This window comes from Microtus oregoni, unplaced genomic scaffold (genome assembly GCF_018167655.1).
Source record: "Microtus oregoni isolate MIOR12 unplaced genomic scaffold, Mior012 000001F_ref0000356, whole genome shotgun sequence".
In the NCBI taxonomy this organism is placed as follows: domain Eukaryota; kingdom Metazoa; phylum Chordata; class Mammalia; order Rodentia; family Cricetidae; genus Microtus; species Microtus oregoni.
Window position 1 is genome coordinate 91038049 of NW_024543060.1, and position 13719 is coordinate 91051767.

The 13719-nt window shown below is 46.5% G+C and overlaps 1 protein-coding gene across 3 annotated transcripts in view; it reads right to left on the minus strand.

Annotated features, from left to right (window-relative positions):
• Positions 1-11030, minus strand: part of LOC121460714 (tetratricopeptide repeat protein 41-like) — a 44636-nt gene extending 33606 nt beyond the window's left edge. For all 3 annotated transcript variants that reach the window (XM_041671201.1, XM_041671192.1, XM_041671181.1), the window contains exons 1-3: positions 10100-11030; positions 4356-4536; positions 603-817 (exon numbers count right to left, since the gene is read on the minus strand). In XM_041671201.1, coding sequence (XP_041527135.1) covers positions 603-817; positions 4356-4536; positions 10100-10892 — 1189 coding nt within the window. In that variant the 5' untranslated portion in view covers positions 10893-11030. The remainder of the gene's footprint in view (positions 1-602; positions 818-4355; positions 4537-10099) is intronic.
• Between the last annotated feature and the right edge of the window lie 2689 nt (positions 11031-13719).

The window sequence follows — 13719 nt, forward strand, 5'->3', positions numbered from 1 at the left end:
TTTTTCTTTTTATATTAAGGTTCACGCTTGCGTCAAAATCAATTTTTTTTCTAGTCTTAAGAACTTTTGGGTTTTAGTTTGACAAGTGACCTGAGGTGTTTAAAGCAGTCATATTGATATTTATACAAAGTAGAAGTGGGGGCTGGAGAGATGGCTCAGCAGTTAAGAGCACTGGCTGCTCTTCCAGAGGACCTGGGTTCAATTCCCAGCATCCACAAGGCCACTCACAGCTGTCTATAACCCCAGTTTCAGGGAACTCTGACACCCTTACACAAATATACATGCAGGAAAAACATCAATGTACATAAGATAAAAATGATTATATTATTATTATTATTTTGGTTTTTCAAGACAGGGTTTCTCTGTAGCTTTGGAGCCTGTCCTGGAACTAGCTCTTGTAGACCAAGCTGGTCTCAAACTCACAGAGATCCGCCTGCCTCTGCCTCCCGAGTGCTAGGATTAAAGGTGTGTGCCACCACTGCCCAGCAATAAATTATTTTTTTTTTAAAGTAAGAGTGGCGTGCAGAAAGACCAGTGGGGGCGGGGAGAGGGGGGAAGGGGGGCTTGTGGGCGGCCCCTGCCTGTGAGGCCGGCTCCGTTACCGTGGGCTCTGTGCTGTAGCTCCATGACGAAGTAGTGGATCACGGTCATGATGTCACTGCTTTCGCACGTGCTCCCCACAAAGTACGGGATCATCAACACTCCGGGGTGTTTGCTTCTGAAGTCGCTGACCCAGCTGGCGATGAGGGTGGATTTCCCACAGCCGCGCTCTCCAGACAAGAGCAAAATCGACTTATAAGCCGGAAGGGAATTGACTCTGAAAAGCAGAAGGGTAAGTGGCAGGCAGGCACGGCTATTTACCAAGAACGGGAAGGAGAGGAGACGTTTTCCCTTCTAAGAGAGGTGATGCTCTGGCCTGAGGCAGGAGGCTTCCGGAGGCTTCAGTCATTCCTCCTCGGACCTGCAGCTTTGTACGACATGAGGTTAGTCGAGTAGAGATGGGAACTTCAGAAGGCTCCTCTGGCTAGACAGACCCTAGGACTGTCCGAAGTGAACTTCAAGTACAGTCAGGTTGGCAGCGTCAGAGGACTGCTTAAAAGACTGAAATAAAGGGGGCTGGAGAGATGGCTCAGTGGTTAAGAGCATTGCCTGCTCTTCCAAAGGTCCTGAGTTCAATTCCCAGCAACCACATGGTGGCTCACAACCATCTGTAATGGGTCTGGTGCCCTCTTCTGGCCTTCAGGCATACAGACAGAATATTGTATACATAATAAATTAATTTAAAAAAAAAAAGACTGAAATAAAAATTCTCAAGTAGGTCACTAAAAAGCCACCATTTTTGCAATAATTCCGTCTTCATCGGTATAAATTGGGAATCAACGCTCTATTACTTAAATTCCTTCATTAATAATTTCCTTTCTTTTTATTTATTTACTATTTATTATTATTTGGGGTGGGTGGAGACAGAGTTTCTCTGTGTAGCCCTGGCCTGGCAATCCTGGAACTCACTCTGTAGACCAGGCTGGCTCAAACTCACAGATCCATCTGCCTCTTCCTCCCAAGTGCTGGGATGAAAGGCGTGTGCCACCACTGCCAGGTTTTCACCGATAACTTTCAAAACTGGAATTTAATTTTGAGTCCTTCTTCTACCTCTGCCGTCAGCCTTGTTGAAATATGTCATCTAGGTGACCTGGGAGACCAGACAGCCAGCAGTTCATCACACACACACACACACACACACATACACACACACACACACACACATACACACACACACATACACACACACACACATACACACACACATACACACACACACATACATACACACACACACACACACACCGCCTTTTCTCTAGCCTCGGGGCTTCTGTATTTGTAGTTCTGTCTGGAATGTTCTTCCAGGTCCTGTTTCCAGGTCTGCATAGCGGCTGCCTCGCTCATTTCTATTGGTTACCCACACATCACTTCATCACCCAGGCCTTCCCTTGCCCTATCTGCTGGCCCCTTCCATTTCAGTTTGCTCCACTGGCCCTTGAAGACATGGAGCACACTGCACACCTCATACATGCTGCTTAGGTAGTCCCTGTGCCCAGGATCAAATGCCATAGGGGCGGGGATGAAACTGTGTGCGACCCCAAGCGGGTCAAACCAACGAGTACAAACACAGATGAGATGCATCTGCGTAAACAGAGACAGAGTCGTCATGGACGTCACGGACGACAAATGGAAACCTTCTTACTAAAAACTCTACTGCTAGAAGGCTGATGTATGACCTGGCGTGGCAGCACATGCTCATAATGTCAGTATTCGGGAGACACGGATGGGAAGATGTCCAGGAGTTTAAGGCCGACCTAGAACACAGAGTGAGTTTGAGGCCAGCCAGGGCTACGCAGTGAGATCGCGTCTGAAGGAGACAGAAAGAGAAAAGTAAAGAAAGAAGTTGGTATTGCAGTCACGCTTTACACCTTAGAACGAGGATCGTTCTTCTATTGATTTACACACAGCGTTCAGGAACACGCAGTACGGGGCAGTGTTCCAGATGGTAGAGCAAACAGAGCCCTAAGTGTTTCCACACAGTTAAAAACACTACCTAATCACTGTGCTCTTACTGGGTCCAATTTAAATTCTTCAATTAAAAAAAAAAAACAATGGCCTATTCAAAAACAATAAAACACTGAGAATCTACAAAGCAAAATCGTTAGTTTTAAAGTACACCGTTGATTTTCATTATACAAGGATATATAACCATCACTGCTATTTAACTCCAAAACGCACCCAGTATCTCCAAAAACCTCTGTCCCCTTAATAGTCACCCTCCTTTCCGTCCCCACTCTCTCTCAGCAGAAACACCCTGACTCTGCTTCTGCCGACTCAGCTATACCAGCCTAACATCGTTAACCCGTGTATTCGTCTACAATATGAAGAGCGTCGGCTGACTCTCACGCTGCCGTGACCTAGCATGGGCACCCAGATCCACCAGAAAGCTCGGTGGCCGCGCGGAGTGGCCTGCGATGGGAGTGTGGCGCCTAGAATAGGAACTACGAAGGCCTGCTGGTGCCATCCCGGCTACTGAGGCCTTATTTCAAATCACAGAATTCTTACAGAATAAAGGAGATCTACAGGAAGAGCTAGAGGAGGAGACTGAAAAGGATATTCTACAGAGGCTCCCTGTCCTTAGAAATGAGACTTGGAGGGACGCCATCCATAACCACAGCCCTCTATGTCACCTCATCCATCAGTGCCTCTGGGTGGGAAACGGTCTATGAGCACCCCCGGTGGAAGAGATGTGGGGGCTGGCTGTTCTGTGCAGGACACCAGATAACCCTAAAATGACCGCATGCATTGTGTGTAATAAGCTGATTCCCTATCAACCCAAGTATGATGTGGTCCATACCCTAATAAGTGCCTGGTGAACATATCGATACAATTTATACTGACATAGGTGGAAGCCCTTTGTAAATGACTTAATAGCGCTCATTCTCCTTAGCTTCTTTTGCTTACGGTCATTCCACAATCCTCGGGGATTCGTTAAGCAAATGTTGATGAATGAGACTGAAAAGGACCGTCCCCTTGGTCCTTCAGAGCCCCCCTTTCACCTCAAGAGCCCGTGAAATACAGAAAAGCTTCAAAAAAGCAGAACGGCTAGCTGTGGCGCCTGTCCTGGAACTAGCTCTTGTAGACCAGGCTGGCCTCGAACTCACAGAGATTCGCCTGCCTCTGCCTCCCGAGTGCTGGGATTAAAGGCGTGCGCCACCACCACCCGGCTTCCGAAGCACAGCTTCTACAGTCTTTTTCTTTTTCATTCTTCCTTTAACTGAATTTTTAATCTAAATTTTTGTAATTTTTAAATATTAAAATATAATTACATAATTTCCCCTCCCTCTCATCCCATGCTCCCCATCCTCTTAAATGTATAACCTCTTCTTCCTTCATTACTATTGTATTATATTTATATGTATATACATGCATAAATATGTAAATATAACCTGCCGAGACTGGTTAGCGCTGCTTGTACGTATGTGATTTCATGGCTGGCCAGCTTGGGTTAGATAACTAATTAGAAGGCTCACCAGGGAGGACTCACTCTCCGTCTCTCAGCAGTAATTAGCAGCTTACAGTTCTTTGTCTGTGAGTGAGGTCCCCTGAGATGTCCCTCTTCCACATTAGAATGTCTCCTGGTGTCACAGCTCAGGGCTGGTTGCAGCAGCCATCCTGCTGAGGCACTGCCAGGGTAGACTCTCACAGGGTCTTTCTGACAGAAACTTAGCGGGAAAGGGAGGCCAGACAGTCTGGATTTGGAGGTTCACATTACCTTAGCCCTGTAAAATAAAGAGGATTTCTGAACCTCTTACCTGAGGATGGAGTCTAGGCCCGAATCTGCTGTGGTTCTGTCGGAGTCAAGCCCGACGTTTTTTAAGGCAAATCTTTCCAGGATTTCGAAGGTCCTGTTGGACTCCTTGGAGACAACAAAAACCTGCTTGCACTTCTCAGCGAAGTCTTCATGGTACAAACGCTCAAGACTGTGTTTGTAGTCTCGACGGTGAGAAAGAAAAACGAGGTATTAGATTTGTAGTTTGGCATCTTCGGTTCTGCGTGACCCTGCGTGACCCTTCTAAATTCCCAGGGAGGAAACCCACCCTTCCATGTCTGTACCGCTCTCTCTCTATGGCTGTGCCATATTCTATAGCCCAATGTATATAATAGTGAGAACAACCACAGTCCAGGGGTTCTCAGCCTTCCTAATGCTGCAGCCCCTTAACACAATTCCTTGTGGTGTGGTGACCCCGACCATAAAATTACTTCGCTGCTACTTCATAACTTTCATTTTTCCTCTGCTATGAATCATAATATAAATGTCTGACATGCATCCTCCCCAAAGGGCCACAGCCCACAGCTTGGAAACCACTGCCGTGGGCAGACCATGTAACCTTCCTGGTGCCATTTGTACGTGGAATCCAACTTTCATGACCTGAGAGCAACAAGGATAGAAAACAAATTTAGACTTGATACATACATTCTGTTTTCTATTCCGGCTGCTAGCTAGTACAGAGGTTCAGTTTTCAGGCATGCGTGTCCTCCAGGGCACAGGTTGGGGAGGAAGCTTTTTCTTCTTCAGGTAAAATGTTCCAACATGGACGATAGCCATAGGCATAGATGCAGCTTTGCCATAGGGGGAGTCTTCTAAATTCTGATACATATGGACCAGATAACTAGATGATCTCTAATGCTCATTCCGGCTCCAATTTGCTTCAGTTCCAAACCCACTGCCTGGTTAGGGTCAGGGCGTTCTGGCCTACCAAAATACCCTCCTGTCTTTGAAGAGACGCGTATTCCCAAGTTTAATCTGCTTGCAGACATGGGAGGTGGGGAATGAAGGAGAGTATCAATAAATGAAACAAAACAAACGTGGTCTGGTAGATTCCCAAAAGACACAGCTTGTACCTCCACAACTAACTGGGCCTCCCTGAGGTTGAGATTCGGCCCAGAATAGACTTAGACACCCAGTTTGGCCAAGGCCAGCTCTAAGATCCAAGAGCTTCAACAGAATTTAGGAGGACCTTACAAGTCTCCTGAACTAACCTTGACCACCACTGCATCGGTTTCTCTGTGAACAGTAGAAGGACCTGACATTTATTTTGAAAGCTAGCATTTCCATCCATGTGTCATGGAACTTCTAAGAGTCAAGTCCTCGCTGAAACAAGATGATCAGCATGAGGATGAGGAAGGGTCCGAGAATGAGAATATAAAAATGTGGATTCCAAAAATAGGAATGTAGAAATAAAAAAAAGTATAAATGTAAGCCTAGGAGAATGAGAAGAGACTCTCAGCAGCTTTCTCAGCAGCTTGAGGATGAACTATTAGCAGTGGGTTACTCTGCTTTACAACCCATAGCTCTATTTACAAAGCCAGAGCATCTCTCTGCAAACTGAGAGCTAGCCTACGGATATGAGCTGAGTCAACTTTTAGGAAAGAGATATATGACCTCTGGGTTACGCATTATCCCTGCTATGTGAAACTGGCAGCATCAAAGGGGAGAGCACAGAGCTTCAGTAAACACTATCTGAAAGTACCAAGGCAGACAATAGATTAAGTACAAACACTAGTTTAACTGAGAAACTCTATTAATAGAGATTGTAAAGTAAGGCAATCTGTATCTGAGTTTTACCTTGAGATTGTAGAAATTCCTTTGTTCAGACCTAATGCTTGGTGCCCCTACTATAAAAAGGTGGGTTCAAGCCGGGCAGTGGTGGCGCACACCTTTAATCCCAGCACTTGGGAGGCAGAGACAGCCGGATCTCTATGAGTTCAAGGCCAGCCTGGTCTACAAGAGCTAGTTCCAGGATAGGCACCAAAGCTACAGAGAAACCTTGTCTTGAAAAAACAAAAACAAAAACAAAAGTGGGTTCAGAAATAGGCCTCTGCCACAGTCTTACAAAAAACAAACAAACAAACATCTCTGGCTGTGGTCTCAGCTAGTTGATAAGCTTTTTGTGCCCCATGGAGATTTTTTATTTTATTCAAATTACATGTGTGTACGTATGTGTGAGTATGCATGTGAGGTCTGTGCTCTGAGTGCAGGTGCTCTCTGACCCCAGAAGGTGCCGGATCACCTGGAGCTGAGGTTAAGGTAATTGTGAGCCGCCTGAGGGGGTGCTGGGAACTGAACTCAGGCCCTTGGCAAGAGCATATGCACTCTTAACTGCTGAGCCATCTCTTCAGCCCCCAGGCTTTGTTCTTAAATGGATTTATATACACTCAATGAATAAGAAGATTCATAATGGGTTCTATAATATCAATTGTTTATATTATATAAATTATAAATGTACAATTAAATAATATTAATGTAAATTATTTATATTACATAAATTATAAAAATGTTTTGGAAACAGGTGTTAAATTCTTTCCTTGTGGCCCCTTTAATAATAACTCAATTTTTTTTGTTTTGTTTTGTTTTGTTTTGTTTTAAAGATTTATTTATTTATTATGTATACAACATTCCTTCCATGTATGTTTGTATGCCAGAAGAGGGCACCAGATCTCATTATAGATGGTTGTGAGCCACTATGTGGTTGCTGGGAATTGAACTCAGGACCTCCGGAAGAGCAATCAGTGCTCTTAACCTGTGAGCCATCTCTCCAGCCCCAATAATAACTCAATTTGAAAGTAAGAGTGAAACAAGAAGGAAGTCTAAAGTAAGCTAACCTTCCGATAATATTCAAAACCGAGGGCTAATGAGGCCCGACAAGACCTGAGTTTATCCCTGAAAGAAGGAGAAAAGCAATTCTTCGGTGCTACCCTCTGGCCTCCACATGCCTACTGCAGCACAAGTGCCCTCTACAGACACATGCACATCATACACACGCATGCATATCCAGAACATTCAAGAACTAACATAAATACCGTAACGAAATAAGGGGGCCTTAATCCAGACATACAGAAAAGCCCGATTCTTTTACACACTAGTGACTGTTAATCAGGTAGGTTTCAGGTTGAGATCAATAAAAGAATATTAATTAATATGAACCGCAGTTTGAACTTTAGTCAGATGCAGGTACTCTTCCAGATCCCATTTGTTGTCATTCGTCCTTGGTAGAATTTCCTCGGGCTAACATGTTCTGGGCACTGTGTTTAGATGCTTCGCTTTTTTTTTTTTTTTTTTTTTTTTTACTTTCGAGGTATTTACTGTCGATCTGTTTTATACAAGAAACCAGTGCTTATCAAGAGTAACTTGCAAACTCAACAGCTTGGAACTGGAAACTCTAGGACCTAGCACAGGCTGGACCGAGAGTCCGGAACCCTGTCCCCGCAGCCATTCTTTTCCTGGCCGCCTCGCATCCCCTGGCTTGCACCGCACTTCAGGAGCCGCCCTGGATTAGCATCTGGGCCTCATTCGGCCTCAGTTCTCATTCTTCAGCTCATGACTGCTCTTCCCGATACAAGATTAGCTCAGCAGAACATCACTTTTTTTTTTTTTTGGCCCCAGTGACTGAGTCAAATACAAACATATGACCTAGTTCAGGCACTCAGAGACAGAAGACCCCCCACTCTAAGACTCAGAGTCAATCCTTCTGACTTTGACCCTGGAGCTGCTGCAGTTGGTTTTCCTTCCATGACAGGGACTTCAAGGTGTTGAGCCCACATCAGGACAGCAGATCCCAGCTGAGACCCAAGCCCAGGGCTGCCATTTGAGCACCGGGATGAAGCCTACAGGAACCAGAGCTAAGCCCCGCCTCTGCGGTTCTGTAAGCAAGTTTTAAGGCAATAGGATGGAACAGGGCCCAAACTCTGTGAGCCTCCTTTTCTATTGACGTCACCTACAACCAAAAGACTGACAGACTGACCATGTTCTTTTCTGGGGTCCCTCATGGTTTGGCTGACAAACAGTTTCACGTCACCAGCACTCAGTCATCACCACACCCACCCCCGCTCCTAATCACATTATAAGGCCTCGTGACTCTCTGGTCCCAGACAGGATCTGAGAATACACCAGCTACTGGGACGTTGTATGCCCACATCACTGGCCCTTGCATTAGAAACTGCAACATTTGTGCCTTGTTCCTTGAGCATGCGACCAAACGTAGTCATCTTCTTACCCGTAAACACACCACATGCATGTGGACAATTCTCCTTTCATGCTGCTTGACGAGCTTTCCGTCCTGAAGCCTGTCTGGGTGAAGAACCCCTGCCGCACTCTTAAGGGCTGCTGGCTTTTCAAATCGCCCATGTGAACACTCACAGGACATTACTTTCAGAACCCTAACTAAACCACTGCGTTCGGAGGCGATATGATGTGGGGCGGGGCTTCTCACTTTAGCTTGTGTGCAAATCTCCTAGTCAGCTCCCTAAAATGCAAATTCTAATCCAGCAGACCCAGAATGGAATATTAGTTAATTCGTGGATTCCGCGGAGCAGTAAAGGATGCGCAGACAAGGATGTGAGAATCAGAGGAGCCTGACCTGAAGACCTGGATGGGTCCCTTAGGAGTCGTGTGTCACTGGGAAGATGCTTAACCATGGCACGGCCGTTTTCACACGCTCATCAGCCAGACCAGAAGGTTATCCTTCAAGAGCTACACCTTAAAGGTTAAATGTGACACTATGCACACATCACTAGACAATAAAGGATCCTTCCCTAACTGTGGCACACTGGCGTTTAGGACCAGACAACCGGCATCGTGGAGGTCTGTCCTGTGCAGTTACATCCCCAGCCTCTACCCACTAGACACGGTGCTTTTCTTCACTTATGACAACCACGATTCTCTGCAGATGAGACCAGAGGGGACAAAAATCGAGCCTGGGAGAAAACGCCCCTCTAGATCTACATGTGGATGCCAGTGTTCTGGGTCTTCTCTGCTCTAACTTCTAATAATCTCCAGGTGCGCGGTAAGTGCCAAGAGTCCTCTGACGGAGCACCCAGGTTCAGTTCCCAGCATCCATTGCTGGCCCACAGCTGCCTAGAACTCTAGTTCCAGGGGTTCTGACACTTTCTTCTGACCTCCTCAGGCTCCTGCATGAACACAGTGTGTATGCGTGCACTCAGGCGCATGCACAAACACACACACACACAACTATATATTTAAAGAGAGCAACATATGCTACAAGATTATGGTAAAAATTTAAAATGATTAGTAAGTATATTCAACTATTTGAAAGTCCCTTTCTGGGCCAGCGAGCTGCCTCAGCAGGCCAAAGCCACTCCCTGCACAAACTGGATTACCTGAGTTCTGTTACTGCAGCTCACAAAAAGCCAGATGTAAGAGCTGGAATCTGTCACCCTGGCACTGTGGGATGGGAAGTGGAGACAGGAAACTGTGGGCCAGTATGTGGGAGTATGCTGGCCACCAGAAGTGAGAGATTTTGCCTCCACAGGACAAAGGGGAAAAAAATGACTCCCCAAGTTGTCCTCTGCCCTTCAAAGGCACCATGGTGTAGTCATGGTGCATGCGTGTACACACACACACACATACATACACACACACGCACACACACACACACACACACACACACATTAAATTTCTTTTTTTAATTCCTTCTCCAGAAGACCCATGAGACACTGATTGCTAATGGCGGACCTAGCCATCCCTACATTTACTGACCTATGTTTTCCATGATCGTAGGGGCTGGGTAGAGCTTTTCCACAACGGCAGACCAGTCCTTGAAAACCATCTCCCCCAACTCGTCCAGGTCTCTGTAGAATCTGACCTGAAGCCCTTTACCAATGATCTTGGCCTTCAGTTTTCCAACTCTCAGCTTTTCTTCTTGTTTCATCAGAGAAGCTGGGGACAGCTCTTCCTCCTCCTCCTCCTCGCTGAAAGTCCTCAGCAGCAAGTTCGAGGTCCGGAAGTAGAAGAATTGAAATGGGGATTCCTTCTGAAATGCCGCCTGCATGATCTCAAACTCCGTCAGGCTGCAGGTGGGAGTCTTCAGGACCCAAGGGTAGCCATTTTTGGCAGCGATGTACAGATTTTGTTCACCCTTGGACAGACTTGTGAAGTCCTTGACCTTGGTGAACACGAAGGGTGTGTAGCCAGGGAGGAAATCCCCGTAGGTCTGCCCCAGCAGGCAGATGAAGAAGGGGAAGCAGCTATCCACGTAGTCAAGGCAGAGCTTCAGGCTCTGTGAGCGCAGACAGGCATGCTGGCGGAACAGGTTGGAGGTGAAGGACTTACGGACCTTCACAGCGGACCACCTCAGGTCCACAGCTTTGAAGTAGGTGCCCCGGGGGCTGCAGAAGTCATTAAGTCGAGGGAAGATGGTGTTGGCCAAGAAGTCTCTCTCTTCTTGGAAGTCGTCTAGAGTGGAGCAGATGTACGGTCGGATGGGTTTCTGGAGTTTTAAGATGGGTTGGCTGCTGTACCTTGCTACAGGTTCGCTTGACTTCGGGTTCATTTCAGCAGCTTAGGGGTGACGTCACACTTGGAACTAGACAAGTTGTAGCCTGGCTCAACGGCCAAGGTCCATAGCTTGAGTGTCCTCCTCAGCTGTCCTCTTCACAACCAGTCAGCTTTGCTGAAGTTGCGTCTTGAATTAATTGTGTCCTGAGGAAGAGATGCCGCAGTCAGTCTGGTTACGGAAGGGCAGGAAAGGGCAAACAGATGTATTTTAGGATGACCAGCAGCTTGTGTCCTTCTCTGACTCCCCCCAAACCTTTAGCGGAAGAACTAACGACACATAAGACAAAGGACACAGTGCTTCCATCTTTCCCCAGAGTCCCAGCCCACCTTCCCAGGTCCTCTGACCAACCGCTACTTCTGCCCCATAGAAACATAAAGACCAATGCAGGGTGATGGAGAGAAAAGGAAGGCAAGTCCACAAATGGATGCTAAGTCAAGAGGAGCCGCAACAGCCACGAGGACTCATGACGGCCAGAGCAAGAACGGAAATAGGTACAAAGCAGAGGACAGCATGGGGGAAAACAGGCCAAAGACCAAGATCAAGAATGTGGCGGTGGCCAAGCAAAGTCTGTATCCCAGAACCGATTGGGCTCTGTGGCTTCATCTTCAGTTCTACAAGCTCACATACATCCCACCTGCTGGAATTTAATCCCACTGAGCTAACGGAAAACACTCCAATGAAGCCACAGCTATATGCCTGCGAGGGCTAAACATAGTTACAAAAACCACTTCACCATTCGAGCTTTTTCTCGATACACCTTACTTCCACGCCAGATATTACTTTTTAAATTATATTTATTCCTTTATGGTAAAACATGTCAGAAACATAAAACAGTTCCTAAGATCGCCTAACAACATTTAAGCCCATGCCTTTTTTTAAAAACGTATGAAGTCTCTGCATTGGATTGCTTCAATAATCCCACGAGAGAGAGACCACCACCCTACCACACAGATCAGGAAGCAAAAATTTCGACAGGATAAGCAACGTGTCCAAAGTCACAGTTACTTTATAATTAATTTACTTATTGAGGGTGGGGGCGTGTGTGTGCCACAGCCAACGGGAAGACGGCAGAGGAGGACTTTGGAGAGGCAGTCTTCTGCCTCCACCACATGGTTCCGGGGAATGAGCTCGGATTAGCAAACTTGGTGGTAGCAAGTGTCTTTACCCACCGGATCATCACAGGAGCCCGGATATCAAGATTTATCCACAGAGCAGGCTGACTCAGAATGTGTTCATTACAATGTCTCCACATTATAGAGGATAGACCTGAAGTGTCAGGAGACTGTAAGTCAGTCTCCTGCCCATGAAAACAACTGCCCATGGGGTTGGAGGAATGGTTCAGTGGTTAAGAGCACTGGCTGCTCCTCCAGAGGTCCTGAGTGTATATATATATATATATATATATATATATATATATATATATCTGGGGGAGCTATTCATACCCCCAACTGTATTCCCCTTTGCCTATCTGGATTTTCCTTCCAAGTTTAACTGCAAGTCAGGGGACCAAAGGCCTTAGAGCTGCTCAAGAACTATGACAAAAATCACAACCAAGGTAGCCATTCACAGTAGTAGCCATAAACATATGTGGTAAAGAGAACTAGCCAGGACTGATGGTGCACTGCTTTAATCCCAGCAACTGGGAGGCAGCGGCGAGTGGAGGCCAGACCTGTCTACACAGTGAGTTCCAGGACAGCCACGGCTACACAGAGAGATGGCTCCGTGGATAAGAACACTTGTTCGTGAAGAGGACCAGGGTTCAGTCCCCAGCACTCACAGGGTGGCTCACTAGGAAGCAAGAGAATCAGATCCAAAGGTAAGGAGCTTAAAAACCCCATCCAGTATGGCGCTGGGGGAAGAAGGACAGAGCAAAATGGAAACTAGAGATGGGTCAGAGGACAAAAGTCAGAAAAACGGACAAGAGGAAAACTCACTAGGAACCCCAGAAACTGCGTGTGTGTGTGTGTGTGTGTGTGTGTGTGTGTGTGTGTGTTCCTCTCACTGAACCCGGAGTTTGTTATTTTGACTAAGTAGTCTGGCCTGAGAGCACTGTCCCTACCTTCACCACCCCACCCCCAGCACTGGGGCTACAAACCAGCGTCTGACGTTTACGCAAGGACTGAGAATCCTAACTCAGGTCATAGTGCAAATGGAGTAATCATTTTATCCGCTGGGCCTCTCCTCGGATACCCATTTATTTTACAGGGAACTCAGCCAGCAAGCTCAAAGGATCAAAAGAGCAAAGTTGAGTCAGATGAGGCCCGACCACCTCTTCTGCAAGCTCTCTCCTCTCTCTCTCTCTCTCTCTCTCTCTCTCTCTCTCTCTCTCCCATCATCTGCAGAAACTTCTCCCCACAAACAGCAGTTTTATTTTGGAGGACAAATCTCATTCTCAGTTCCTCCCAGGTGCAGCCCCAATCTGCCCCCAGCCCCCACTGGCCAGTTAAGATGTATCTGTACGCAGTTTCAGAACAGATGCTTACTTGCTCCATTTAAAAAAAAAAAAAAAGTGCTGTCAAACGCAGAAACGGGAAACGGACATCTTTTTTTGAAAACAGAAAGAAATAAGATCCTGGTATGTGCTATACAAACACAAACAGAGAGGCATAAAGCCTGCGTCTTAGGCTTCTCTGTGCTTCGGTAAAGGTAGGTAAATCAGGCAGATGTAAATAAGGCATCGCCACATTATGTAAACACCAAACCACAGATTCAAGATCAGCAAGTCTGAATTTGGAAGTTGACAAAGGGACACTGTCACTGAAAAGCCTGCCTTTAGGAATTTGGATGCTCAGAAAACAACTCCAGTTTTCTTGGAGGAAGC